Here is a 27,503-nt window from a genome sequence, read left to right as displayed (position 1 = left end):
ATGACTCGAAGGGTGGATGGGGATGATGCACTGTTGCAGATGTCCCCCCCGTCCTGCCTCGCGGCCACGTGCATCGCAACTCACAAAACCCCTCTGCAGCTCCGTATGGCAAATGTAAGATCTTTTGTAAAGGAATGTGAAAGCCACAAAATAGAACATGCCGGAATAGGAACAGGGTATTGCTGGACTATGTTGGGTATTCATGCAGTGACTAAGTAGTACAACGGGGCCCTGGCTATTGATACAAAACAAATAATAACAGAAAATGGTGGTTGACAACTCTTTATAACACAAACCAAAATGTGTTTAGTGGCAAATGAGGAAAATAATAAGCAAGGCAGACCTTCTGCAGTGCGAGCTATTCATTTCTGAATCCTGTTCTGAAGCAAAAACTGGAGATAATTGGTGATTTCTCTGTTATGTTCACAGGTGTTGAGGATCTGGGGCATTCAGCATCAGCTGTGCATCCAGAAGATTGCTAGCTTGTTCCCAGAGATCTGAAATCTCATTCTTCTCTCTATTTTAATGAAGCTCAGAGATGCCCCTTTATCTCATTTAATAATGAACTGATGTTACTGGAAATGGAGCAGGAAACTAGTGGAAGGGTCAGAGGCAGCGGGCAAGCTGTTAGTTGTCCTGTGCAATTCGGTCTTGATGCAGGTAAAGGAAAAAGCTAAACTGATCTTTCTGCATTTCCCTGAAAAAAAAAGCTTGAAAGTGTGTCCTTGGAAGAGATTTCAGAAAGTTCACAGGGATGGAAAGAAACAACCCTTTCCTTTGGAGGGGAAATTATCTCATACTGATGTAGCCTAATTGTGATGTTTTGTGACACTCCCTGGAGAGAAATATGGGTAGTCTGCTCTTCCTGAATTTTAGTGGAACTGGCACACTAGCTGAAGTCCTCCAGCCTTTCGTATTTGAAAGGGGTTTAGTTTCCGACAAAGGTTCGGTGTTTCAAAGAGATACAAAATCTTTGTGTGTCCTGTGCTTCAGTGAAACAACCCTAATAGAAATAAAACTCCTAATCTGTGATGCTCTAGGATTATCTCTGAGGAAAGCTAGTCTTCATGTGGCTGCCAATTGCAAATGAACTTGGTTATAAAATCCTTCTTTATTGCCACCTTTCCGTATCCCTGAGGTTAATTCTGAAATATGCATGAAATATAATTAGTGCAGATCCATTTCCGCCAGCACGTTTTACACAAGTGGCTCACAGTGGCAGACCTGGATGAATTTATACTAAAATGATTCAGTTAAATGTAATACCACTTGGTATGCAGCATGAGTGTTGTTTGTCTTCACAGTACTTTAATGATGCACTGCAGTCTTTGGTATCGAAGCACTACCTGCATCTCAATGAAGAGCCATCGTTGCTATACAGGGGAACGCCTCCGATAGCGTTTTCTTGAGCTCAGCCCAAACAGCGTCTTTTATCTACTGCTCGAGATGCAAACCTTAGAGCATATCGTGTTCTGATAGAGAGTATTGTGACTTTTCACATTGCTTTGTTTGGTGCAAATGAATGTTATAGAGTGGCAGCAGTGCTGCAATCTGATGAGAAAAGAAAAAGAGGAAAAAAACCAAAGAAAAACAGCCAGTGATCTAGTTTGCTGTCAAAGCCATCTATCTGTGCCCACCTGTCTGAAAGCACAATTCAGAATCTTCTCTCTCTGGACAGAGTGTTTTCAGGTTAAAGAAATAAATGTTTCTTAAACATGTCTCCTAAAGCTTTAAGAATGAGTTAAGGTTATTTTAAACTGTTTACAAGAAGTTACTTCGCCGTTTTGTTAATGGGGACACTAATGCAATCTATTTGTAGGAGCCTGTATGGTTAGCAATTACCCCTTTACAATTTTTTTGTCAGTCATCACTCAGTGCTAAAACAGCTCTTAGAATCATTGGAGCATATGCTGGTAAATTGTAGGCCGAACTGGCTTTCCTAAATAGCTTTTGGTGCACTTAGAATCTATTATCTTCAAGTGTAGCTTGTTTTTGGATCAGGCTCCGAAGGCGAGATGGGTATTTGAGAGTTTTTTCCTGTCTCAGGAAGCTGAATCAAAATGTCACTTGCCAGCATGTAAGCAGAAAATTGTTTGTCTCTAGCTCAGTAGAGATGCATCACACCATCACAGAAAAAGAGTGGTGCAGGCTTAGAGCCAGGAGAGGTAACAGCAACCTTCTGTGAGATCTTACAGGAACACGTATACGGACTAAATCAGTGGTTGAGCAGATAAGGAGGAGATACAGGACATGGTCTTGGTGTTGGGGTAAATGGGCTACCAAAGGGAATGACTTTCAGCTGTAGTAGGTAAGCCTGACTCCGTGCAACAGCTGGAGAAGTTACTGAAAAAGCTGGTATCCTACCTGGTTTTTAGCTATGACTTGTATTTTGGCAGCACAAGTCCTTTTCCGTTTAGAATTGACTAAAAGTTCTTCCTTTGCTTACTTTACCCTGATGCTATAAAACATGTACGCATTTATCATGACAGTAGTAGAAGTTCCGTGGGCAATGGACCAATTCCTGTATGTTTTCTCTTTTAAGACTTCAAAGGGATTTGGAATATTAAGTATAAAATTAGTTTTGTTATTAATAAAGTGTTACTTAGCAAGAGGACCACTGTTTTGAAGGTACATATGTTTTCAGTTTAGCTGTTGAAATGGAAGGCTCTCCAAGCCACAAAATCGGAATCAAAAGGACGACTAATTCCCTTAAGACAGAAGCATCACTGGATGCTTTTATTTTGGGGACAAAAACATCTCTAAGCATTTTTTGGTAGTGGTATTCCAAAGTTAGACGTATGCCTGAATTTGGATGATCAATTTGTGCTGATGTAACACTGAAAGGTTAAATACCCAAAGCACAGACAGTAATTTGTGATACAGAACACTGCTGCGAAGGTGATACCAAAGCAGCAGCATTGAGCAGCCCCTGATGTGGAGACCTGTGTCAGTGCTGGGCTGAGCTTCATCTCAATCTCTTAAGACTATACACTGTTTTGGCCCTCTTACTGCATATTTGTCACGCTTAAAACAGGAGTAATGGAGAAGTGGATATCTGTGAACCTGGGAGAAAGGGTACTTTTTCCTTTGGGATTCTAAAATATTGCTGTATACAAAACTCATGGAAAAAATCATACCCTTGCCAAATGGAAACACCTACTGCTCAGATAGTCCGGGCTTTGTATCAAGAGTATTCCCTTGTGAAATTAAGCCTGAATTTAAAATTTGAAAAATTCCCTACTTGAGGTTGGGGAAAAATGGTGGTTATTGACTGTTAGAAATCCTTTTGCATGGTGTGTACCGTTTCTCCATCTCACATTTTTGCATACAGCATTTCACACAGCTACTGGAGAGGCTCAGAGGAACAAGATAAGATGTTGCTGTATGGTGATTAGGGAATAGATGCTTAAATACCACAGCTAATTCTGGCTGCAGTGAGCATCAGGGATTTGACATGAAATGTTGCATTTTTAGTTCAGTTTTCTGAAATTAAACATTTCTTCAAGAAAGCTTGTGATAAAATAATACCCATGTGAAAGAGAACAGAATCATCTCAGAAAAGCTTAAAATACAAGTCTGGTAGTCTGTTTAGATGAATCAGCCTCTTCCATAGAGCATATCTGTCTCGCATCTATAAATGGATGTGATCTAGATTACAGATTTATTTCCCTCAGATATTTAGGGTAGTTAGTGTCTAGACTTAAACCTAATTTCTTGCCCTGTGGCTTGTGGTTTTTATTACTAAAGCTAGTTTTGCTTTTCAGTATCTGGAGCCATGCCTGGATGTGAAGATGATAAATATATCTAGGGCAGGTACCTATGAAACTTGTGTTTTCTGGGCCGTAAACGTACATCTTAACTTACATCGGCGTATGGGCCTTTGATATTTCCTGCTCTCTGTTTTATTTTCCCCTCTGTTATTTAGTCTTCTACTCATTCAATTTTAGATGCTGATCTTCTTGAACTGAGCAATGTCTGTCTGCCAGTAAGTACGTCTGCTGAGTTTGGCATGTTCAACATCATCTATTGATAGATACAGAATTGCATTATATAAAGTTCATTTCTTACCATACCGGAACAGTGCCGCCACGTGCGGAGGGTCAGCCAAAGCTGGGCAATGTGTTCCGTTTCTGCCGGCATGTATTGCAAAAATTGAGTTACTCAGACTACTCTCTGCCTGGTTTAAAAGGCAAGATTTAACTATGCAGCTACACACTGAAAATTGTTTGCAATTACCAGTGAGTGTATTAATAAAAATACCTATTTTAAATTGCTTAAAAGGGGGGAAAAAACCTCTTATAACCTGTCATCCAGAAAACTGCTCTTTGCAAAAGCTAGGAAGCGAGGCATAGAATTTAATGCTAAATTCAATGCTGCCTTCACCATTTCAAGTGATCATATCCTGAACGGTTCTCACACTGGCCATGAGTAAGCTTGAATAGGTAAGCCTTCACAGAAGTCACCGGTCTGCTAACTTTGCTATGACCTAACTTTGTCAGGTCAAGTAAATCTTGAATTTTACTGCTTTGGTAATCAAATCTCTCGAGCAATAATGAAACTGTAGTTTCTAGAAGTTGTCCGGAGCTGTAACCATAGCTGTCTGGTCCTAAACTGATTTCCCCACTTTTCTGACTTAATCATATTGGGGTGCAACCACGTTTTCTGGGTCTGTTCTGCCTTTTATCTGACAATTGTGACATAGTCAGCAACAGAGCTTACATTTCTTCGTGCCAGCTCTTTGAATTTATCTTTTTTTTCCCCCATTTCTTTATCACTAGATTTGAACTTCTCTCTCACACTCCTTGTTTAAATTACCTTGCATGAGTTGATCATAAGCCTCTGCCTGCCGGACGCTGGCCTCGGAGAAGTGGGGTCTTGGGAGGCAGCCCTGTGCCATTAAAAGTTGTTCTGACATATTAAAAACTTTGGGTAATGGAGTCTTCATTAATTCCTCAAATAATTTATTCTAGACCTATGTTCTCCTGAAAAAAAAAGCAGCTTTTAAAAAGCTTTTTCTAATGTCGAACTAGATTTTCCTTCCTGCAGTTTGAGGTCCCTAATGCTTGCCTATACTCCCATGGTCACAGACAACTGGTGATTCCCTTCTCGCAGTGCAACAGCCTTCAGGTAATTTGAGATTGTTATTATAGCTTTCCTCCGTCCCCTCTATACTAAAATAATCACCTACTCCTTGATCCCCATCTTCTCTAGACCTCTCTCCAGCACTGGACTGGTGTTGCAGCAGAAGCCTTACCAGTTCTAATAGTTCACAAGTCTTGCAGATAGGTAAATATATCGTTAACCGCTGGGTTTCGTAAGAGAACATCAGCGAAAATGATCGTGATTTCTAATTCCGTCTCCAGTGGCAGGTAGTACCTCCCAGATCTGTGTCGCTAGGTCCTTTCCATCATCCCGATGGGAGATGAAGTCACCGAAGGGAGCCAGACCTCCGCCTGCCCACTGACACGCGGCGACGCAGCGCGCCCTCCCTCTTCGGTGGTAAATCACGACGACTATCCGCCTGCTTTGCTTCTCTCCTGTAATAGTTTCATCTTGACAGCTAATTAGGAGGATGCCTGCCTAAAATCAAGATATATTAAATTAACTGCTTCTTCCTGTTATGTTGCTGTGAAAGGAGATGAGGTATGTTTTGTTCATGATGAGTGAGTGATGGCCACTGCTCACCTCTTGTTACCCTTTGCTGCTTACCGGTAATATGATTATATTATTCCTGATTATTTTTTTTTCTTCCAGGATGGAAGTAATGCTGTCATGTTTTTCTTTTCTCATCTCTTTTTCTCCCTCTTCTAGCAGACAGGGAGAACAGTTGCCTTTTTCAGTTTCCTGCTATTGTGCTTTTTTCCATGATTCCCCAGTGAGAATTGTTAAGATTTTGAGGTTCACTGCTCAGACTTTGCAAACATCCATCTTGTCCGATTATGCTCTGACCTATTTCAGGGAGAGCTCTTACCCTTCTGTCATTGGTGTTAACCACCTGCTTGACATCTTTAATAAGACTAATTAAATAATGCATTGAACGCTTTGGTCTTCTTGGCATTGCTGAAATCTTACTCTCTCTCTAATGAACCAATATTTTTCCCTGGTTTTACTCTTATTCCTCTTATTTTTGATTCTGGCAAGTTGCTTCTCACTGTAGTATGCCTTGGAATTTTTTTATTTTTAGTTTTTAGGTTTTTAATTTATTTTTGTCCTTTCATATTTGTGTGATTGTACGGTTTGGTGCTCTTGATGCTCCTAGTTGCTTATAAAGCATTATATATATATGCCTGTATGTATAAAACCTTCTGAAATTAGTGATGTTATCACTATGATATTGTTATCATTATGATAGCTGCCATAATCTGTTTTTCCCTTTAACTTTTCCAGCATATTTTTGAGAAAGTGCATGATTTCTTAATATACAAGATAATCTCTTCTCTTTTTTCCTCTTCCTTTCCTTTCTGAGCAACCTGTACCCTCTCAGAATCCTTCAATAATCAGCGGAGAGCTTAAAATGCGTAAGAAAATACCAACATTCGTGTTAAAAGGAAATTTGGTTATAATCAGAGTTTAGTTTTTGCTCTGCTTGAGATGTTTTTAAGGGCAGAAGCAGTCTTTGTAATTTGGTAAGTGTGAAATATATTGCTTCTCAAATGGGTTTAAGTAATTAAACAAGACCTTCTAAAGGGCAGCTTCATGCTGCCTCACTTCGATGAAATTTTTTTACAAGTATACAAGAAAATATTTGTGATAGTTTTGACCAGTTGTTGCTAGGATAGATTAGTATTATATTTATGGCCTTAAGTGTTAAGATCAAACATTAGTTTAGTTGTATGCATTGGCTGCAAAACCCAGGATATTTTCTTAGGTTGGAATTGCATTATGAAGAAATACAACTTTTATAGTTGTCGTCTTTTAAAAGTTCAGAGAAACAGTAAGAAACTTTTGTGAAAAGAATTTGGAAGGTGTTACGCCTTTGCTTCCAGGAAAATTCCTGAGTTATTTTTGCAACGGACGGCGCAGTGTGTATGTTTTACCTGTGAGATGAAAATAACACTGAGCAAGTATGAAGCATCTTTACACAAACAGTGGCTCAGTCATGAGGTGACATGTAGAAGGCTCACTATGATGCCTCTAAAGTATCGAGTGCCTGACACAGTTTTATTTTATAAAAATAGGGCTCTAACTGTGATAGTACAATTAGAAATGACCCTTTCTGATGCATTGCAAGATGATTTCTTGACTTTGGATTGAAGCAAGGCGATCAGACGTGACTCTCGGATGTGAGTTTACAGCAAAGGATAGTAGGAGCTTGTTGCCTTTGAGCAAGTTCACGTCCACTGACCAAAACATGGAAAAGAAACAATCACAGTGGATCTTTAAATAAAATTTCTCCTAACTTCGAAATCTGGTCTTACCGATGAGTTCTGAAGTACAGCTGCTGTCTTCTCCATCTCCTTGAATCTCACTTTCCAGGGGCTGGTGATTTATTACTGAAGGTGTCGGTCACTTGAGAGAAATGAGGAAGATGCAGCTAACCACCCCACAGCTTCTGTGAGACGTGCCTCCCGAGCTGGACGTGGTGTGTGGCTGCAGATGCGGTGCTGCCCCGCTTCACCCCTGCCGGTGACTCGGAAGGAGCGAGTCTGCTGTCTTCCCTGGAGCTTTAATAGTTTGGGAGCAGAAATCTTTTTAATGAATTGAAAAGGGGGGAAGAAAAAAAAAAATCAATGCCAACTGCTCTGTGATTTGCATTTCAGATTTTAGTGTTTTCTAAGTTCAGAGCACATATGTATGAGATTATTGTAATGAAGACGTATACAGCAAGACTTTATATTTCATCACAGTTTCTGCTTTCCCCTAGGTAATTAGCTCAAACACAGGATCTACTGTTATCTTCTTGCTGACTGACAGTGGGCAGAAAATCAAACTGTTTACTGGTTGTCATGGGAATGCTGAGTTTTAGCTCTGTGGCATTGGATGCAAGTGAGATGAGGCTTTTCAATAGGAGCACAAGTGGGACCGTAAAGGTGTAGGAAAGATCGTCCTTCTCCTTTAGCCTTCCAAGATATTGGCTTCTCTCGCAGTTTTACCCAAGTACAAAATGTCAGAACAATAGCGTGTTGTTTTCCGCTGCCTTGCTAAGAGGGATGCTGAAGCCGTAATGCTGTTGGGAAAATGGAGTTTGATTTCATTGCTCATCTAAAACCCTAGATGTACACATAAACTGTGACATATAATCCTTGCTTCAAGGACTGTGCAACATATGGTAGAAATCCTGCTTTTCTTGCTCAATTGTTTCCAGTCAGCTAAATGAGAGAGGCTGTATCAGAAACCTTACAAGGATCTGACCTCAATGGGTTTTGCTGCCCTTTAGTGCAGCTTTCTAGCAGCCCCTATAACATGCCCTGCATAGTACGAGACTCTTGAAAACCAAAGCAGGACATTTAATTGGAATGCTCCTCAATTAGAGAGACGTGTCGTCAACTGGTTAGTACGTTTGTCACTGCAAGGTCAATATTTTGAAATGGGAGCTATGTTGGTAAAGATCATAACCTGTGTTCTACACTGGCAGTGTGTATTCAGATGTTGGTGTGTTAAAAGGTAATAACAGTTAAACAGGTTTGTAATGTTCTCAAACATCTGGTTGTGTTGCAAATCGCCACATGACCTAAGGAGACTTTAGTCTTGGACCTTGGCATATATGTTCCAGGTGAAAATACCAGCTCCACAAAGAACTAGCCAGTATATAGCACTGTGAATTTTTAACCTGAATGCACACTAAACTCTTCCTAACTTACTGACTTCTTCAGAGGGGGCCAGCTCTGATGCATCCAATTTCACGTACTAGCTCTATAATAAAACACATCATATATATCAGCAGGTGCTAGCAGAAAATCCATATGCAGGGAGTTCACGGTGCTGCTGAGCAAAGGGTGGTAGTGGAAAGAGTGCTAGCTTAGTAAAAGCGATGCACAAATTCAGCAGCTGAGCTGGCCAAGGAATCGGTCTCATGGTTCCCAGTGTGGTGCTTGCTCGCTAGACCGTGCTCTTGCTTAACTTTTCTGGTGATGCTTTAGAAAGTCCCTAGATTTGGCTCCAAATGCATCATGTATCTGGCTTATCCTGGGGATTGGACAAAAGGACTGACTTAAGGTACAAACCCCCTGAAAGCTGGGTCTATGATGTGTAGCTGTAGGAAATACGGCAGTCTGAGTTGAATAGAATCATAAAATCGTTTAGGTTGGAAAAGACCTTTGAGATCATCGAGCGTACCAGTTCAAAGTGTTTCTGGCATCTGGTGGTACCTCACAGGCAGAAACTTCTCTATATAATGGCAAACTCTTAAATGTTGCGTTCTTTGCTGCCTTCATCTCAGTCTTGTAACGAAGATCAAGCTTATGCCCTTATGCCTTTCCCCATTATCCAGAATGCTGATGCTGAGGTTAATGTGAATTAAACTCTTGGCTTTGTCTCATAAGAAGTGCTCTCAGAGGAAGGTTACTTCAGAGAAGTGGGAAGCCCTAATAAATAGTAATAATAACATGCATTTCCTGGAAAAGAGGCTTCTCTTAATGCTACGTTACAAGCATACAATACAAAAGTTCTGTCTTAGAACATTAGGTCTTCTATATATTATACCTGTCTTCCACTTCAACTTTTAAAAAGTAGCATTACAAAACCATAGCCCCATTTTAAACAGTTATAACAAGAAAAAAGTAGGTGCAATGGTGGTGCTTTTCAAAGAATAAACTGGGGGAAGTCCAAATTTTAAGAATGATCAGAGTTTTAAATTAGTGTCCTGAAGCTCTGGTCAAGTGTTTCCAGCAGGGGTGATATAGCAAGGAAATTCCTTATTTCATTCTTTCTGTCTTGTAACTAGAACTTGAAGATGAAGCCTTCCTGAATCTCACTTACATAAAACAAATGTATGCAACACTTTTGAAATAGATTCCTGCTGTGAGATATGCTTAATTGGAATACCAATAGGTGGAATGCATTCCAGCTTTAATGGCAAATACATTTTATCTGAAATTTCTGTCAATACAAATTATCGCTGCATGAATTATATTGCATTTAAAATGAGATGTACTACCAATATTTCCCCAAACTGCATCTTTTGAAAAGATATTTTAATCTGTAGAAGCCAGACTGTAAATTAAGGAATACCAGCCTCGGAAAAGCACGTATTGGTGTGTGGCAACGTACAGACCCTATTTTATTGGGTTTTAGCATGATGTTGGGCTAGTACAAGGAAAACTCTGTATATAACTGTATATCAGTGACCCGGATTTTCCTTCAGTCCTTTGCCTACTCAATGGAGATAGGTAGGGACCTCTAAAGCCCTGTGAGTAGGGGTTGAGAAAACGGCAAGGCATGGGGTTGGAGGGGTGTCTACAGCCCTCCGAAAGGGAATAGAGGCCATGTGAACTTATCGATGCCACTGCTTAGGTAGCAGAGTACCAACTACTATACCACTGGTTAGTATTTTAACTTGTAAGCCAAGCTGACGGTACCCTGTAATCCCAGACAGCGCGCGTAGCCGGAGCAGTCTGTGTACCACGTGCTGAATCTCGTATGTCCCAGTACGTTAGTTTTATTGCACATGAAATAGATGCTTTTGCATAAGAGCAGTAAGTCTGCCGTATTCTGGAGATGTCAGAATTGCTGAATATGTGGAGGGTTACCTGAGAAACAGGAGTTTCCTTCAAAGCATTGAACTGTGCAAACAGAAGCATGGGGATTTGGATAAAATTTATATCTTCTAACTATCATGTCATTGGTACATGTCCTGCCTCTACTACGCAGTTCTGTTACTGTCTTACTTTATGACCTGCAACATGTAATTTAATTTTTGTTTGTTTCCTCTGCCCATAAAATGGGGGATACTGTCAGTGCTTCTTTCTTCTGTGTCTTGATGGAGAAAAATCCATAATGGAAAGTATGTGACTTGGGCATAGTAGTATGTGACTTAGTAATTCCTGTCACCTGTTTGGGTTTTTTTTTTTGCTTATATTACCTTTTTTTTTTTTGCTATATTTCTTCATTGCTTTATTGGCTCTGAAATTACTAGGGCATTTTTCTGCTTTGCCTGTACTAAGATTTTTTTAAAATTTTTTTTTCTTAATTAGAAGTTTGATTTCACTGTCATCATATACTTAGTATTGGAAAGGACAGAGCAGTTGACATTTCCCAGATCCTGGTACTAAAGAGAATAATAACGGTTACATGTTGGGACAGGTACCGTGCATGTTATAAGAAAAAACAGGCAAAGATATATTCTTGAAATGTATTGTTTGCTTCAGGTTTTTTAAGACAAAAATCTATCAAAGTCTAATTTTCTCAAAGCTTAGTAACTCACGGGCTGGTTGGCAACTCAGTGCAGGAAGAAGATTTAGGTCTGGCTGCACATCACTGAATATTGCTTGAAAAGTTGCAGCACAGTTGAAGGAATGCTTTACCATATCTCTTGCAAACTAAGGCACCAGTTCTGCACAGCGAATCCTGTTTCAAGCCGTGGGTCTGTCCATACTCAGGCTATTGTAAGACTGGTGTTTACAGCATAGGATTGCCACAATATTGATTTCCTAAGGCTTTGTTTTCTCTGCTTTATAGTAGAGGAGAAAGTGCACTTTAAAATTATTCAGGACCATTAAGGAACTGAAATTATGAAAAGCACTTCTCTGCTAAATTTTTATACCACTATTATGAAAAATATTGAGACATAATTTGCAAACATTTCATTTGTAAACTTAGAATTTCAAAGAATACAGATGTTGCTTTATCGAAGGAGATGACTTAGACAACAGTTGTTCACAGTGAGATGAGGAATAAAAAGGAATGAATTGCTTTTGTGTCTTTGTCTCCTTTGAAACTTTCAAACCAAATATTTTTCTGTGCCTTTTAGGGTATAAATTCAGCAGGGAAAATACCCTGTTATGGCCAAAAGCATGCTCGATATAATGTATTGGCAATGAGCTAGAAATGGAGAAAAATGCCCTTTAGTACCAAGGGTACATGCATACCACCTCTCTTTCTGGTTTGCGTTGTGTATTTATAGTACGTACTGGTTTTATGTAATAACTCCCAGCTGCAGGGTGGGAACATACTGTTGCTGCTCACACATGCCTGCAAAGTAATCGTGGCTTACAAGTAGCTAAAACTCCTTTTGTACCTCTGAATCCATCATGCCTGCAATGAACCAATAATTATATTCATTATTAGATTGTTTTCAGTTGAGACCTGGGTCTAAACTGCACCCAAATTCAGTCATCTAAATGTTTGTCTTAATTTTTTTTCTTTCTTTCTTTTTTTTGTTTCCAGCAAACATAGGTTTTGTCTCCAACCAGCACAGGCTGACTATGTTCTTCGCTTGCTTACGTGGGTGGGCTGAACTGCTCTCTGAAGCGCCGCTGACCATAGTAGGAGGCTGGGAACCTCGTTTAGATACAGTCAAAATACAGGTGACTAACGACAAGATAAAATGAATCCCAATTAGCTGTCAGCACACTTTCTGGAGCCATTCGAGTACTGAGTTTCTGCCTGAGCTTTCTGGAGCCAGGCAGTCATCCTGGGCATCTTGATGGTGGGTTACGAGGCCAACGTCCTATGTGACTTCTGCTCGAGAACAACCCATCTGTGGTCTTGCATAGGCACTTCAGGCTCTAATTAGAGTAATGGAGTTTGTTTTATCTTCTCCAGTGTCCTTTCAATGATTTGTTGTTGTTTTTCCATTGTAGATAGGGCTTTGATTCTTTTAAATAAAGTTAAGTTTCATTTGGCATGGTGAGTCAAAAGTCAATGTTAATCTACAGACAATAAAACATCACTGCGCTATGCAAAATGTTGTTGCAGGCAGACTAAATTCTGTTTGTAATCTGCACGTTAGCAAGGACCGAAAGGCCTTTATTTCGGTAAAGATGAGTCTATATTTCTTCCTACCAGGCTACTGAGCCTATTATTTTTCAGCTGGGATCACTTGACTGACTTGCTTTTTTTTCTTCCTAAAAGCAAATGGTAAAATTGAAGAAAAGATTATTGTTACTGATTATTTCTACTTCCTATTTCTATCTGGCAAAATCTTATTAAATTACCATAGGTACAGAGACAGCTATCTGTTTTCCCTGACTCTAACTTTGCCATGTGCACCTGTATCCTATATAATCTTGCTATTGTGATCCCTTGGGGAGATAGAATCTGGTTCAGTTTGTCTCTTTCCAATCAATAGATAAACAGAAATGGAAAGAATTTTGTCAGGGAAATGCTTAACTGAAATTTCCTTGGCTTTCATACAATTCTGTGTAAGTGCTGACATCTTCCTAAGCTCTGATCGTTGGAAAACCATTGACGCCAGTTCTTTAGGTGGCAAGATCTACGTACCCATGTTGTAGATCTGAATATCATTTGATGTTAGGGTGGCATTTTACTCTGTTGGTAACAGATGTTATGAGATGGTCATATGATTAGATATCTATTTGGGTCACTGTAGCCACAATATTGGTAATATCACCGATATGTCTGCTGATAAGAACATATATCCCGTAAGGCTGGTACTGCTGCAAACTGGGTACGGTGTTCAATGCCGGTAGAGAAATAGTATTTGTGGCAGTTTTTGTTTTATCCTTTGATTTGTCAGCAGACAGCATTTTTATGGCAACTCGGTTCAAAATTCAGTTCAACCTATTAGAAATAATAATAATGTTTAAGACAATACTGATAAAACACTTCTCTGTAATAGTAAGGCGTGACTAGATTAATTTGTTTGTGACTGGTTTATTTGTGCATCTTTTATGAGGGTAATTACGGCCTTCCACCTGAATACCGTGAAGCAATTTTCTGTTGGAGCTGAAGAAGGGGAAGGGGGGTCGGTATCGGTATCGTACCCTCCGTGCTGCATTTTACTGCCACGTACTCTCGTTACAGATAGCAGAATGTTTATTGCCTCATAGATCAGCCGGGAACGTGCCCTCGTTATCGGCGGAGACTGGCTCTGTCACTGCGCGGGAGGACCGAGGCGCTGGCTGGTGACCAAGCTGTAATACCTACCAGACGCGACCAAATCGAATCATTTTGAGAGTCAAGGACAAATGTACGTTTATATTGAGTTTGTGTACTGTGGACAAGGTTTTTTTCAAATAGAAGCATTTTTTTTTTTTCCCCAGAGGTGCGTAGGGACATGTGTGATTTACAGCGGAGGGACTGAAAGGACAGTTGGGTGCCTCTCATCGTACAGGCACCAAATAACATTTTCGGTGTAGCACATAACGCGTGAAAGTACACGTACGCACAAAAAAAATTTTAAAAAGTTTTCAAACGTAGTGCTATATGTAATCTTGTGATGGGTTGACCCTGGCTGAACGCCAGGTGCCCACCAAAGCCGTTCTATCACTCCCCCATCCTCAGCTGGACAGGGCAGAGAAAAATATAACGAAAACTTGCGGGTCGAGATAAGGACAGGAGAGATCATTCACTAATTACCGTCACGGGCAAAACAGACTCAGCTTAGGGAAAATTAGCTCAATTTATTACATATCAGCCAGAGTAAGGTAATGAGAAATAAAACGAAATCTCAGAACACCATCCCACCACCCCTCCCTTCTTCCCGGGCACAACTTCACTCCTGGATTTCTCCACCAAGACCCCCCAGCAGCACAAGGGGGACAGGGATGGGGTTTACGGTCATCTCACGTTATTTTCTGCCGCTTCACCTCCTCAGGGTGAGGGCTGATCACGCTCTTCCCCCGCTCCAGCGTGGGGTCCCACCCACGGGGTCAGTCCTCCACGAACTTCTCCAACGTGGGCCATTCCCACGGGCTGCAGCTCTTCACGAACTGCTCCAGCGTGGGTCCTTTCCACGGTGTGCAGTCCTTCAGGAGCAGACTGCTCCAGCGCGGGTCCCCCACGGGGTCACAAGTCCTGCCAGAAAACCTGCTCCACGGGCTCCTCTCTCCGCAGATCCGCAGGTCCTGCCAGGAACCTGCTCCAGCACGGGGTTCCCACGGGGTCACAGCCTCCTTCGGGAACCCACCTGCTCTGGCGTGGGGTCCTCCACGGGCTGCAGGTGGAGATCTGCTCCCCCGTGGACCTCCCTGGGCTGCAGGGGGACAGCCTGCCTCACCAGGGTCTTCACCACGGGCTGCAGGGGAACCTTCGCTCCGGCGCCTGGAGCATCTCTTCCCCCTCCTTCTTCACTGACCTGGGTGTCCGCAGGGTTGTTTCTCTTACATGTTCTCACTCCTCTCTCCCGCGGCTGTTTCTCACTCTCCCAACTTTTTTTTTCCTTCTTAAAAATGTTATCACAGAGGCGTTACCACTATCACTGATTGGCTCGGCCTTGGCCGGCGGCGGGTCCATCTCAGAGCCGACTGGTATGGGCTCGCTCTCTCTCAAACACAGGGGAAGCTTCCAGCAGCTTCTTACAGAAGCCACCCCTGTAACCCCCTCCGCTACCAGATCCTTGCCACATAAAACCAATACAAATCTTTATTCCTCACCAGTTTTATTTTGAATCGGTATGGTTTTAGCTGTTTAAAGAACTCCCTGGCTCTGTTGGTGTGTGTTCCGTAGCAGCTCATTGTAGCAGAGATAGCAGGTAGAGCGTTTCAGCCTTTAACTTAGATGTTTTTTTGATAACTGAAGATTGCAAGTTCAATTTTTGCTAATAGAATTGGCAATTACACAGGCACTGAAAGGAGCCGAAGCTCGTGCCTTGACTTTAAGGAGGCAGGACTGAAAGCCCTTGGGAACGCACCGTGTTACTGGCCAAAGAGGCGCAGGGAGAAATGCTCCACTCCTCCCCACTTCTCCCATCCTCCCATCTCAAAGACTGAAGGAATCAATCCAGGCAGGAAATTAGTTCAAAGCTTCCAGGCAGTCAGCACTGAGCATTTCTGAGATGGTCCCAAATGTAAAACCTTGTAATGCAGCGCTTCACATTCACGCCACAACTCTGCATTACCCTTAGGTGATGCACGCTGGTCCCTTTCTGAGATAAGAACCTGAAATGAAACCCCTTCCCTTCCAAAGATTGGGGTTACACCGTGGGGAACGGGAGTTGCTAGCGATATACAGAACAGCAAAGGCCTTAAGACCCATTTCTCACTTCCTTAGAACACCTTTACCAATATTTTAATAGTCTGATCTTTATAAAAACCACTTTTTTTTTTTCAGTGACCAGCATTACAACCCGTATAGGAATGCAAGTTCTGTTAACCTTTTTAAGGTGAACTTTCATATAGCACATGTATGTATTAGGTTTAGTAAGAAATTTTTTTTTTATTTTTTTTTTTGCTGTAAGTTTGGCTCAGGATTGGCTGATTCATTTAAAGTTAGTGTTGTTTAGTCTAGGGAGCAAGGGTAGAAAAGTTGTTTGCAATAGCAGTATGAAGAATACCCACCTGAAACTGCACTTTAATCCTCCAAAGCCTTGGCAATCCAAACCTGGTGAAAAAGCAGCTTATCCAAGTGGTTTTGTTGAGAACTGGAGGTGACGTGCTATATTCTCCTATGCATATAATATCCCGGGTGCTACCAAATTACTGATAATTGAGTGTAGACTGGGGGGGGATTATTTACAACTTTGTCCTGTCAGAGTGACAAAAAGCAGCCTTGAGGTGGTGCTCGCTCTGTTCACCTCCACACTTTCAATATATTCTCAAGGCTATTGCTTCTGTCTACTGTCTCAGACCTGCATCAGCATTTTCATATCATTACCTTCAGCGAGGAGCATTCCTTTAATTTCTGCCTTGTTTAGTTCTAGACTATAAATAACACTAACTGCTCGTGAAACCTTGCAGAGCCCTACCCTGGAGGCTACTCAAAACCTGAAAATTTCATTGGTTTGACAGTCTTTACAGACTAACATCTAATATATAATAATCATAGTGCCAGCTGGAAATCCGTAATTATGGCCCACTCTAAACTGTAGCACAGTAGATGAGAAATAATGTCGAGTACTCCACTGAAGGAAGCATACCGAGAGTATTTGTCAAGCCATTTTCTCTATGTGGTTCTTATGCTGGCTCCCTCTCCCCAACTCCTCAAGTCAGTGTGATGGGAAAATAAATACAGATATTTATGCCCATTTCTGGGAATGCAGTTGTCTCGGCACACACGGTACCCAGGAGGGCCGTAAGAAATAAATTAGTGATCTACCGCGTGTATATGCCAGCCAGGATGCGTATCTGTTTGACTGCTTCTAAGGAGCTAAATATTTTAGATGAGGGAGGCTTACAATCCTGTGAATGTCACTGATATGTCAAAGGAACAATAAGCTTATTGAGCTTTTAGGGGTCTATTTTTCAGCCTGCTGCTGGTATCCCGAGTAATGTGGTGTAGAGTTGTTACCAGTGCCGCTGGGGAGCTGGTTGTTACAGCCCTGGGGCTCCCTGGACAAGGTGCTTGCTGCTGATCCTGCAGACCCTCTCCAGAAGTCACGGACCCGATATTTAGGTGACAGAAATTCTCCATCTCTGCCGATGGAAAAGGAGCAAGGCCAATTTACGTTAGCTGAGGACCTGGCCCTGTAATTAGGCAACGCTTTTTCCGTTCAGGCAGCTGCTTGTGTGTAGACGCCTCATTGATGTAGTGGCTGGGATGTGCAAATGAGGTAGAGACTGTGTTTTGTGCTCGTTAAAGAAGGCACTAGAAATCTCATATGGCCACCATCTGCCGCCTTGTTTGTTGAGTTTGATCATTAGTCAATGAATGGTTCCACTGAAATTCAGTGATTAATCTCCGGGATATGATTCTCTTTATCATGATGAAGGATGGCAGAATTTAGCTCATTATAATAAAATTGTACGAATGTGCATATTCTCTTCAAAAGAGATTGGGATTCATAAAGCGGTTAAGTACAAAAATGGGAAAATTAGCTGCGAGTTTTTGTAATGCCTATTTACAAACACAAGCTCCTTGATAAAAGCTGGGAATATCTCGGGTAGATATGCAGCGACTAAAACAGCAACGTGGTTCTGCTTGAAGAAGGACTTCTAGAAGGCCCACAATGTCTGCAGGCGATTTTAATGACTGACATTGATTTCAGCAAGCTATTACGAGGCTTTTCTTTCTAGACAGTAGAAGGAATATTTCATTGACAGGTGTTTTAAAGTATTTTCTGCACACTGGCTTGGCTCAATTTGTCTATAATGAATAAAATGAGTTTTAGGGAAAAGGGGGTGTTATTAATGGCTCTGATTTATGTCTGTAACAATCTAATTTTCTCTTCTTAAAAAACCTGGTTCAATTAGAGATCTTGGAGTTTTTAATTGCACGTTGGAATAGTTTTTCAAACAACAAAGCATTAAGTCTTGTTATGGATCTATTTCACTTTTTATGTGAACAGATTTGATCATAACTGATACTGACAGGGAATTTAAATAGTCTAAACCCAGTCTGGCAACAAACATAGAATCATAATATGTACAGATTTATAGCCCATGAAATTGCTCCAAAGTCAGTGAGGTTGCATAGGATATATGTCACAGCAATTTTGATTTTTGTACTGGTATCTTCAGCTGTTTTCTGTCTTGAGAATGTAAAATATATTCTCTAGGGTTTTTTACTGGGCATTCTTTGAATCTGCATCATACGTCTACAAAATGATTTGAAAAGCTGCGGATTTATTTACCTTGTTCAAAGAAATCTGTTCATAGGGCTATTGATTTTTTTTTTTTTCCTCTCCATCTATAGTCAGTTCACCAGTTACTTTCAATTCTATGAAGAAAACTGTTTACACAGAGATTTACTTTGGATCACAGTATTCCTGAACAGAAGATAAAGGTTAAACTTCTGACAGAACATTTTTTGTGCTATAACTCTCTCACATCTCACATTGCTCTGGGAAATGAATGCTTCTAGCAACGAACTTGCACTATGTATTTCATGTGAATGAAATTTATTGGCAGATTTGTCCCATTTGATATTTAAAAAGTGACTGGAACAATAAGTTCATGCACAACAGAGGCTGCTTCGATGTAGAATTGCTCAGCCTGCCCATTTGGCCACACTGGTGGGTTAGGAGGAGCGTGGAACAAGCCGTGTTTCCCGTGGAAGCTTTGCAGTTCCCTGGGGAGGCAGCTGATGGCAGGGTGTGATGCTCGTGCTGGAGCTGGATCCCTTATCGTGGCTTCTGAGAAAGCGAGTCAGTATCTCCTAATAGGTCAGGCAAGTGAAAGTATGGAATATATAGGTAGAGTGCAAGAAAATCAGTCCACTCCATTTTTATTTTTTTTTGTTCTCTAATTTGGTAGGACAAGTGGAAAGGAATTGAGTTTCACTTGTGGCTTTATTTTTTTATTTTTTTATTTTTAGCGAAGGGAAAAGGGAGCAAAGCTTCAAACTTCAGCTCTAAGCTATTGAGTGAAGTCCATGGGAGCCCTTTAACTGACTCTAAGGAGTGTTCAACCAGGCAGCTAAAGAAAAACTGTTTCCTGCTCCCCCACCACAAAAAGGGATTAGCAGAGACTTTTCCTTATCAATCCTCCAGGGCCAGGATTACAAGCAGTAAGCAGCGGCCCTCGGGAAGCTTTCAGGCTCCTCCTGTCTGTGTTCAGGTACCTAGATATTTTCTTTTTTGACCGGGACTGCTGTCTGGGTCGCAGTGAGAAGGCACCCAGCCCCATCTCCTGCCCAGCATCTCCCCGGAGACCTGTGTGCGGAGGGCTGACGCTGTACCCATTCTCTCCGTAGTGTTGCTCTTGGTGCCACGGGGAGCACTTGCATCCATCAACATATTTCTTTTAACAGCAAAAAACCAGCCCAGTTACTTCCCATTTTCTTAATGGGTGACTTCATTGCTGGTTCTTCTTCACATCCCTTTCTGTGTTACTGGAGCGATGCTCAGGGGCTCTTTCTGTGCAGCTGGACCAGCTCTTTCTGTGGAAGGCTGGAATATTTTAGGAACAGCTTTTCCCTCTTTAGGCAGTACTTGGGTAGAAATATGAAATACAAATAAAAAGTAGCTGTGGTATGGTAGTTATTCTGGCTTTTAAAACCAACACTTTTAAGAACTGCCATGGTAGAAATAAATACTATAGCTCTACAGATGTCTCAAGGGAGATATGTGCTTGGTTTCTTTGTCTTTTTCTTCTTTCGGGAAAAGGATGACAACTGATATATTTATATATAGGAGAGTCTGCCTATTTTATTTGAAGACTACAAGAAATTATTCAAGCTTCAAGCAACACTATACTTTTAGGAAGAATATCAGCAAATTGAAAATCTTCTTGCCTTTCGCAGGAAGGATGTTGCAAAAAACAAGTACAAGAAAAAAGGCTGATGAGGATGAAGACACAAAGAAAAGCAACTCCTTTTCTTGAAGAGGAATCTCCTAATTTGGGTATGGAGGATAAACAGTAATTTTACTTGTAAGTAACTTATAAAAGGTGGGTTTATGCAGTGGTATGCTTTGACCTATTATGTCAAAATTGGATAAAAAGCCAAAAATATAGGACACTTCAGACCCAATTTTTTTTCAGAATGTTGGAAGACTTCAAGATTTTGCGTTAAAATAAAGCATTGAAATTGTCTCCAGTTTGAACCATTTGTTTGTTAACGTGACAGAAATTATATTTTAAGTAAATTCATGTGCTTTCTCCAGTTTTTCATGCTTTGCTTTCCCCATCCTCCAGTTAGGAACATGGATTCATGCGATATGCAAAGAGCAAATGGAAATTTCCGGCACTGCCTAGATGTCAGGTGCTGAGTGCATGTTGTCTATGTGCTAGACAGTGTCTCCTTGAAATGGAAAGGAGATGGTACAGCGTGATGCCTGTTTGCTGATATAGTGTACATGGCTTTATTATTACATTTATGGACTCTGTTTTCTCAAAAATAATGTGTGGTTTGTTAGATGCTATTATGAAAGATAGTATTTAGCCCTATGACAATAAGATGTATTAATCTTCATTGCTTTGGTATGTTTTTAAGCATTTCATTCTTCAAACTTCATTCTTCAATAACCTTCTCTAGCACGGATTATATGAAATACAAGCAGAGTAAAATGCAATTGTACTAAAATGCTTCCTTGCATTACATTTTCTAAACATAAAATCTTGAAACAATTACAGTATGAAAATACTTTTTAGATAACATTCACATATTTAATCGTAGCAGTACCATCTGAATCATCAACATGAATTAAAATTGAAGGTAATTTTGCTGTACGTGGGGTTATTTCTATATGGGATAAAGTATTTGTTAAAGACTGAGCAGCAGCTGAAAAGAACACCGAGTGAAAAACATTTTCAATATACTTTAAATCTAGAATCTAATTTCAGAGCATTCCCCTTAGATTTCACTTGATAAAGCGGTTGGAAATCAGACCTGAATTGGGCCCAACCACCATAGTTTTTAATATTCTGATAGGAAAATAGCAAATTGCTAAACAAGTGCCATTTTGTGTGCATTTTTCCGAGGAATTGCCATTTTTTTGCCTCTTCCCAACCGTGGTAACTCACACGGGGAGGTGCCAGCCCCTTCTTCCACCTTCCAGCCCAGCGGGTGCCTCGGCAGACTGTTTTAGGGAGGGGATGGCAGAGGTCTTTTTTCTCTGAGTTTTAGAAGTGCCTAAAGATAAATAGATCAAGTTGTTCCACTTTTGGTACATTTTTACAAGCACATGAAAAAGAAACTGGCTTTTGGGTGTTCTTGTAAATATTTTACTAGAAAGTGGCCTCATGAGGGATTCTCTCTTTTGTTACAGCCAGATTCCTCAGAAATAGGGCTTTTAGTAAAAATTGCTTTGGGATCACATCAACATGTCCTAGTTTCCAGTTCTGCAGTGATGTGAGGCGTTTCTGAGAGCATGCTCTTTTTTGGAGACATTTATGGTAATGTATAAACCTCTAGACCAGTTACTAATTTTTACATAATTAAAACTTCATTAAAAAAAGATGATTAGGAGCGTTATTATGCAAGTTGAATTTCTGGCTCACTTGCTAAACATCTCGCTTGCGTTTGTACGAGTAGGTCATTTCACATATGACTTGCAAATGGCTATTTACCTGATCTGAAGCCCTCCAAAATCACGAAGAAACTTTCTGTTGGATTTAAAGGGGTTCTTGATCTAACCATAAATTGCTACAACTGGTTCTGTTGCTTATGCTTGCGGAAACAGAAGCTGCATAGACTTGCAAACACATTTGTATGTCCCATCCCTTCATCCTATTGTGGAAACAGCGGCTATTCTGAAAGGGGGGGCATCCCAGGGAAAGGCTAGAATACACGCTACCCTCTGGATTTTCGGTTTATACTTTAGCCAAAAAGTGTTTCATTTTTCTGGGAAGAATTCACGGAGGAAAGAAACTTTTAAATGCCAAACCAACATGAACCAGTGAAGTGGTAAACAGCTATTTTGACATAATTTCCCTCGTTACATGTATATCTAATCACAGAATATTCTGGGGTTGTTTTTTAATTTTTCTTTCCAGAATGGATAAAATAAAAAAAGAGTAAGAGCCTTCCTACTGAAGGCTAGTTATAGTTTCAAATCTCTTTCCTCAGCCATGTTATAAAAGGTATCTATCTAAAAGCAGAGCACTACTTAAGTGTCCTTGTGGCTGCTTAAAGCTTACTGCGTAGCTGAGAGGCAATAAAACTTTTATTTTGCATTCTCCTCTGAAGGTCTGCTTCATGCCATATTTACATACATATATAACTATATAAATATTTTTAAAGAAATATATAAAATGTATGTATATTAAAAATATCCCCCCAAACGCTTTTCACATACGGATGAATCTCGCAGTTCAATAGCTAAGAAAAAGACTGAAGGCGACAGCACGTGCAACATCTAAATGTAGACGATGGCGAGCAAACAGCGGCGAACTGCTCCTCAGATCAATACGTACAGATTCCTCCTGTGAGCCTGACCTTGAGGGAGATGCTTGCGCGCCGTTTGCTGCGTTTGGGGAGTCCATGAGTGATGTGACTCGGGGGCAGGCACAGATTTATTTCTGCTGGCATTTTTACATTTAATTTCACAGATATTTTTTGGTTTCCCAATTGACTCTCTTAGTATTATTGTTTCAAATGACAGCTAAATATTTCAGCAACAAATGAGACATAGCACCTGAATTTTTCTCGGTACAGACTTGTTTTCACAAAACGAAGTAGTAATTAACACTATTAATTATTTTCAAGAGGCTGGCCCACTTTCCCAGCATTTGGGAGGGATCCCATCTAGAGCAGGCAGAGTTTTGGCTTTTTAACTGAAGTGGAAGCTGCTTTTAGGAAAGAAAGGTAACTTCTTGTTTCCCCTAAAAGATCGTAAAGAACCGACCGTGTCTTAAGGAGCAAAAAATAATCATGTTTTTATCCTGCACATCTGTTTAGAGGTCCTGAGTATTTTTTGCCTGTAACTGTATTGTCTGCCTAGTAGAGTAATATTATGAAGATTAGATGAGAAAAGTTAAGTTATCGTAGATGCACAATTGCATTTGGTTTTTCAGTAAACAGGGATTTTTAAGGTGCATTTAGGTCATTGAATATTGGAGCCCTCAAGGAGATTGATGGCACGAATGAGTCTGACTTTGTTCTCCCTGAGAAATACTTTAGGGAAAAGACAGAGGAGTGGTGCTCTGAAAATCTGAGTCTTCCTAGCCTGTTGGAAAATAAGTAGACCTTCATTATATTCTCATTACTCCAGCTCTCAGCACAGAAAGGCAAAAAATAAAGGTCACTAGCTTGTACCATCTGTGCTAAAATGAGATGAAGGTAATAGAGAACTCCAAGATTTATTGCTCAGCACCTGATTTGAGGCTTCGAGTAAGTAGTAAGACATATAATCCTATCTCAACAACTTCTTACTTTGTAAGGGCATGTTCTGTAACCCACTGATTTTGATTGGAAAAAACAGAACTTCTTTCATCAGGCAGTAGATCAGGCTTTACAGGTTAATTGAAAAAATGAGTCTGAAATATTGACTTCTGAATGTGTTTGACCGAAGAAAAAGGATTTTAATTTGTGAACAGCTTTTTAAAAAAAATACATCCGAGAGTATGAGAGGAAAATGATATTTGGATATTGTACCAGATGACTGCTGCCCAGGTATGATGTTTAATAAGATGATATACTTCCCTCAGTCCATTTGGAAAACATAACCTCAACTGCCAAATGACTGAAGATGGGAGCGTGAGAGCGGGGCAAGAGGCTGCTTCAGCTAACTTAAGAAGTAATTTTCTTCTTAGCATAGTTACAGTCAAAACCCAGCACCATCAGGCAACTCCTCATTTCCCTGACCAACACTGAACGTGTAAGTGCCTGGTGATGGCTTAATTGCTCATTAAAAAGACATTTTTTTGTGAAAAGGAACAAAGTTGGAAATGTTTTGAAAGTAAACATAATACTAAAAAGGAGGCTGGAAAAACCCAATTACTTCTGCAGCCTGTCTTTACCAAGTACATTCAGACACAACATTCTGCTTTAGGTGTTCTTACTAAAGAAGCAAACAAAGTCCCAATAAAATGTCAGTGGTATCGGTCTCCTTAAAAGAGGTATTTGCTGTCTAGGTGTTGTCATGGTTCGGAGACACCTTTTCACTGTTCAGGTCAAGCAGGCTCTTGTCAAGGTTTGTATAACTGCTTAATTTGATTCATTAAGGAAGTTGACTTGTGCCTTCATTAGCATCTTCGCATCCTTGATGAGGCTTTCTGATGGCTTTGCAATTTGCTTTGCAGTTTTCCTCTGTTCTTTAGAAAACCTCCTCTCAAGACAGAACAGCTAACAATGTGACTGTGGTATGAAGGATATATGACACTTATAACCATGCACGCTATAGCGTTCAATTGATCAGGGTTTGCAGATACAGATATCGGCTGTTTGAAGGTCAGTATTTGGGGCTCTTCTGTGAGACACTATCAGCTTTCGGTGAGATGGATAGCAAAGGTCAATAGCTAAGCTCAGGGAAAGAAATGAGGTGAAAGAACCTGATTGCGTTAGATGCTTTGCAGCTGACTCAGCAAGGCCAAATGTGCAGTCTTTAAATTAAATACTTGGAAGCTGAATTAATTGTCATGTGAGCTTTTATTTTTTTAATCAAGTGCCTGTTTTCGTCTGACCAAGGGATATTATTTCGCCGTAAGGATTTCATTAGCAGTGTCTTTCTTGCTCCACGTCCCTCCCCACCTCTCTTTGCTTTTCCTGTGAAAGGCAAGGTGTAAAATATTGTGCTTTTAATATAGACGATTCCAGCATTTCAGAACTTTCCCACTATTTTAGCTTTAACTATCCCAAAGTCATCCTTGCCAAGCAAAAGAAGAATAAGTCTTGCACTTCCACATTACTGTGAGTTGCTCAAAGTGAGAGATAAATGAGCAATAATGCCGTAAGAATAGGTGGGCAGTGCAATTTTAAAAGCAAAACTTGAATGAAGCATAAATTGCTATGTGTGAATATCACTGTTATCAAACTAAATAAGCACAGCTGTTAGTAAATCTGTATTTTATTGCTAAGTGGACTTGGCTTCTCAGTGACCACTATAGAGAGAGGAAACAGCTGGATTGTTAATACAAATCTCTCTCACATCGGTCCAGTTTGTGCCACCGAGTATTTTTATTGTATTGTGGACACAGTCCTGCCTCAAGCGCACTGATTATTGAGATTTTTTTCCTGCAATGGCTGTGCTGCAGACATAGGCACCGCGAACTGATTTGTTGTTTGAGACTTTGAACCATCTCTCATTAAAGCCAAGAGCAGCACTCTACTGCCTTGTGGATCGGGGTATCAGTAAATTTGTATCAGATTATTTTTGCAGCTAACTTCAACAAGTCCTAGTCAAAACTGTTCACGTTTCAGTGTGTTTAAATTGCTTTCTTGTATCTGAAATTAAGTATTAAGCCCCAGTAATGTATTAATTAGCTTTTTCTTCAGTTTAATGTACCTTTTAAGTGAAGCCAGAAATGCAGTTTACATCTTTAAAGTTCTAATTCTTTAAAATATTGCAAGTTTCATCCTAAGCTTACTGAAATCAGTAGACAAACTCCTGTGGCTTTCCCAAGAGCTAAGTACCTGCAATTTTAGCCGTAAAGTGAGATTCCACAGTTTGGATAAAAACCTGTCTTGAATTTTTTGCTTCTTGGTTTCCTCCTCTGCACTAATGGTATCGTTTCCTACTTAAGCAGCAATGAGCAGGGCTCAGTGAATATTGTGTACCTTTGATATTATTTTTTTTAATGGTCTCTACAGTGTTAACAATCACTTGGGAATAAAATTCAGTCTTCGCCTACTGGATTCATAGCTTGTTAAATGCAAGTGAACTTTCAGCTTAAATGGTTGCAGCAATTTTGATCTCTGCAGCTCATCCATGTTCTGATGAGCTAATGCTCATCATCTTGTTAACAATATACGAGTGTATGAAATTCTTAACAATTCCTCAGGCCTCTTTCCCAAAGACAGTAGTATGGACTTCCAGACTACACTGCTCAAATGACATACTATCAGGTGTCATAGTAACAGCTCAGTGAATATCATTTAATTCTTATTCATGAACTAGTCTGACTTTAGCGAGAGGGATATTTGCACATGAGAAGAAAGAATCTTGTCCTTAGTCTGGGACTGGAGGAATCCCTGAAGATCAGCCTGCTGTGTACATGTAAATAAATGGTTGAAGGGTAAACCTGCTCAGTCATGCAGACATTCAGTGAACAGTTTTAATGTTCTTGTTTCAATAGAGGATAATTTGATTTTTTTTTTTTGAGTCCTTAATGGCAGGATAGAAGTTACAATAAACTAAAAGAACTGAGATTTGGAGAAGGGAGGGAAAAAAAAAAAAAAAAAAGCCAGCCTAGTCTCCTGGAGTCAAGCAGGGGATTAACTGCCTCCCTCAAAAAGTAAAAAGCAAAGTTCTGCTGGACACTGGAAGGATTTTGGTATGGGCAGCACGTACAGGGAGGGAGGCCCTTGAGATTTACTGGGTTTGACTTCAGTGCCCAACAAAATGCTGGCTCTGGCTGAGAATTTCCCAGGAACGGAGGCATCTCCAAAGAAGGGCTGTTCTCCCCCGCTCTTTCATAGGCACCTAAGTTACCTTGCTGTACTTCTCCAAGGAAAAGGCTTTTTCTCCTCCATCCAGCCCATCTGTTTTCTTGTTTTGTAGGAATTAAGTTCTCTGAGATCTTTACTCTTCCATCAGATTTGTTAGACCTGGCCAGTGAACTCAAAGGTTGCAAGGGAGAGACGAACGCAGCGTGGTCCTCAGGACTGAACAAGCCTCGGTTCCCTCACTGGGAGAAAAATTACCAAAAAGCTAAACTTGTCAGCAAAACTGGAAGCAGAAAATTCAGTGTTGTTCTCTGTGAAGTATAGTGCTTGAGGTCTGCCTCTTTTATTTTTTTCCTTCCTCTTCCAGCAGCCTGATTTTCAGCGTACCCCACCGAATGTATAACTGATTTTGATGTGGAATTCACTCCTGTTTTGTAGCCTTGAAAGCTGTATTTGATGAGAAGAGCCTGTTCCCAAAAGAAATTAATGATCATGAACAAAAAGCAAGGCAACTCTGTGAGTGA

The 27,503-nt window shown here is 40.5% G+C and overlaps 1 protein-coding gene across 1 annotated transcript; it reads left to right on the top strand.

The window, feature by feature from the left end:
• Window positions 1–27,503, top strand: WDR49 (WD repeat domain 49). Its single transcript, XM_075033144.1, is given in 13 exon segments — window positions 1–114; window positions 430–514; window positions 517–634; window positions 636–660; window positions 7,865–7,960; window positions 7,962–8,024; window positions 11,150–11,241; window positions 16,171–16,243; window positions 18,979–19,239; window positions 20,239–20,354; window positions 23,479–23,604; window positions 26,032–26,039; window positions 27,418–27,503. Coding segments are annotated over 13 exon segments (1,263 nt in total).

This window comes from Buteo buteo, chromosome 7, assembly GCF_964188355.1.
Source record: "Buteo buteo chromosome 7, bButBut1.hap1.1, whole genome shotgun sequence".
NCBI lineage: Eukaryota > Metazoa > Chordata > Aves > Accipitriformes > Accipitridae > Buteo > Buteo buteo.
This window is presented reverse-complemented; position numbering and strand designations above follow the sequence as displayed.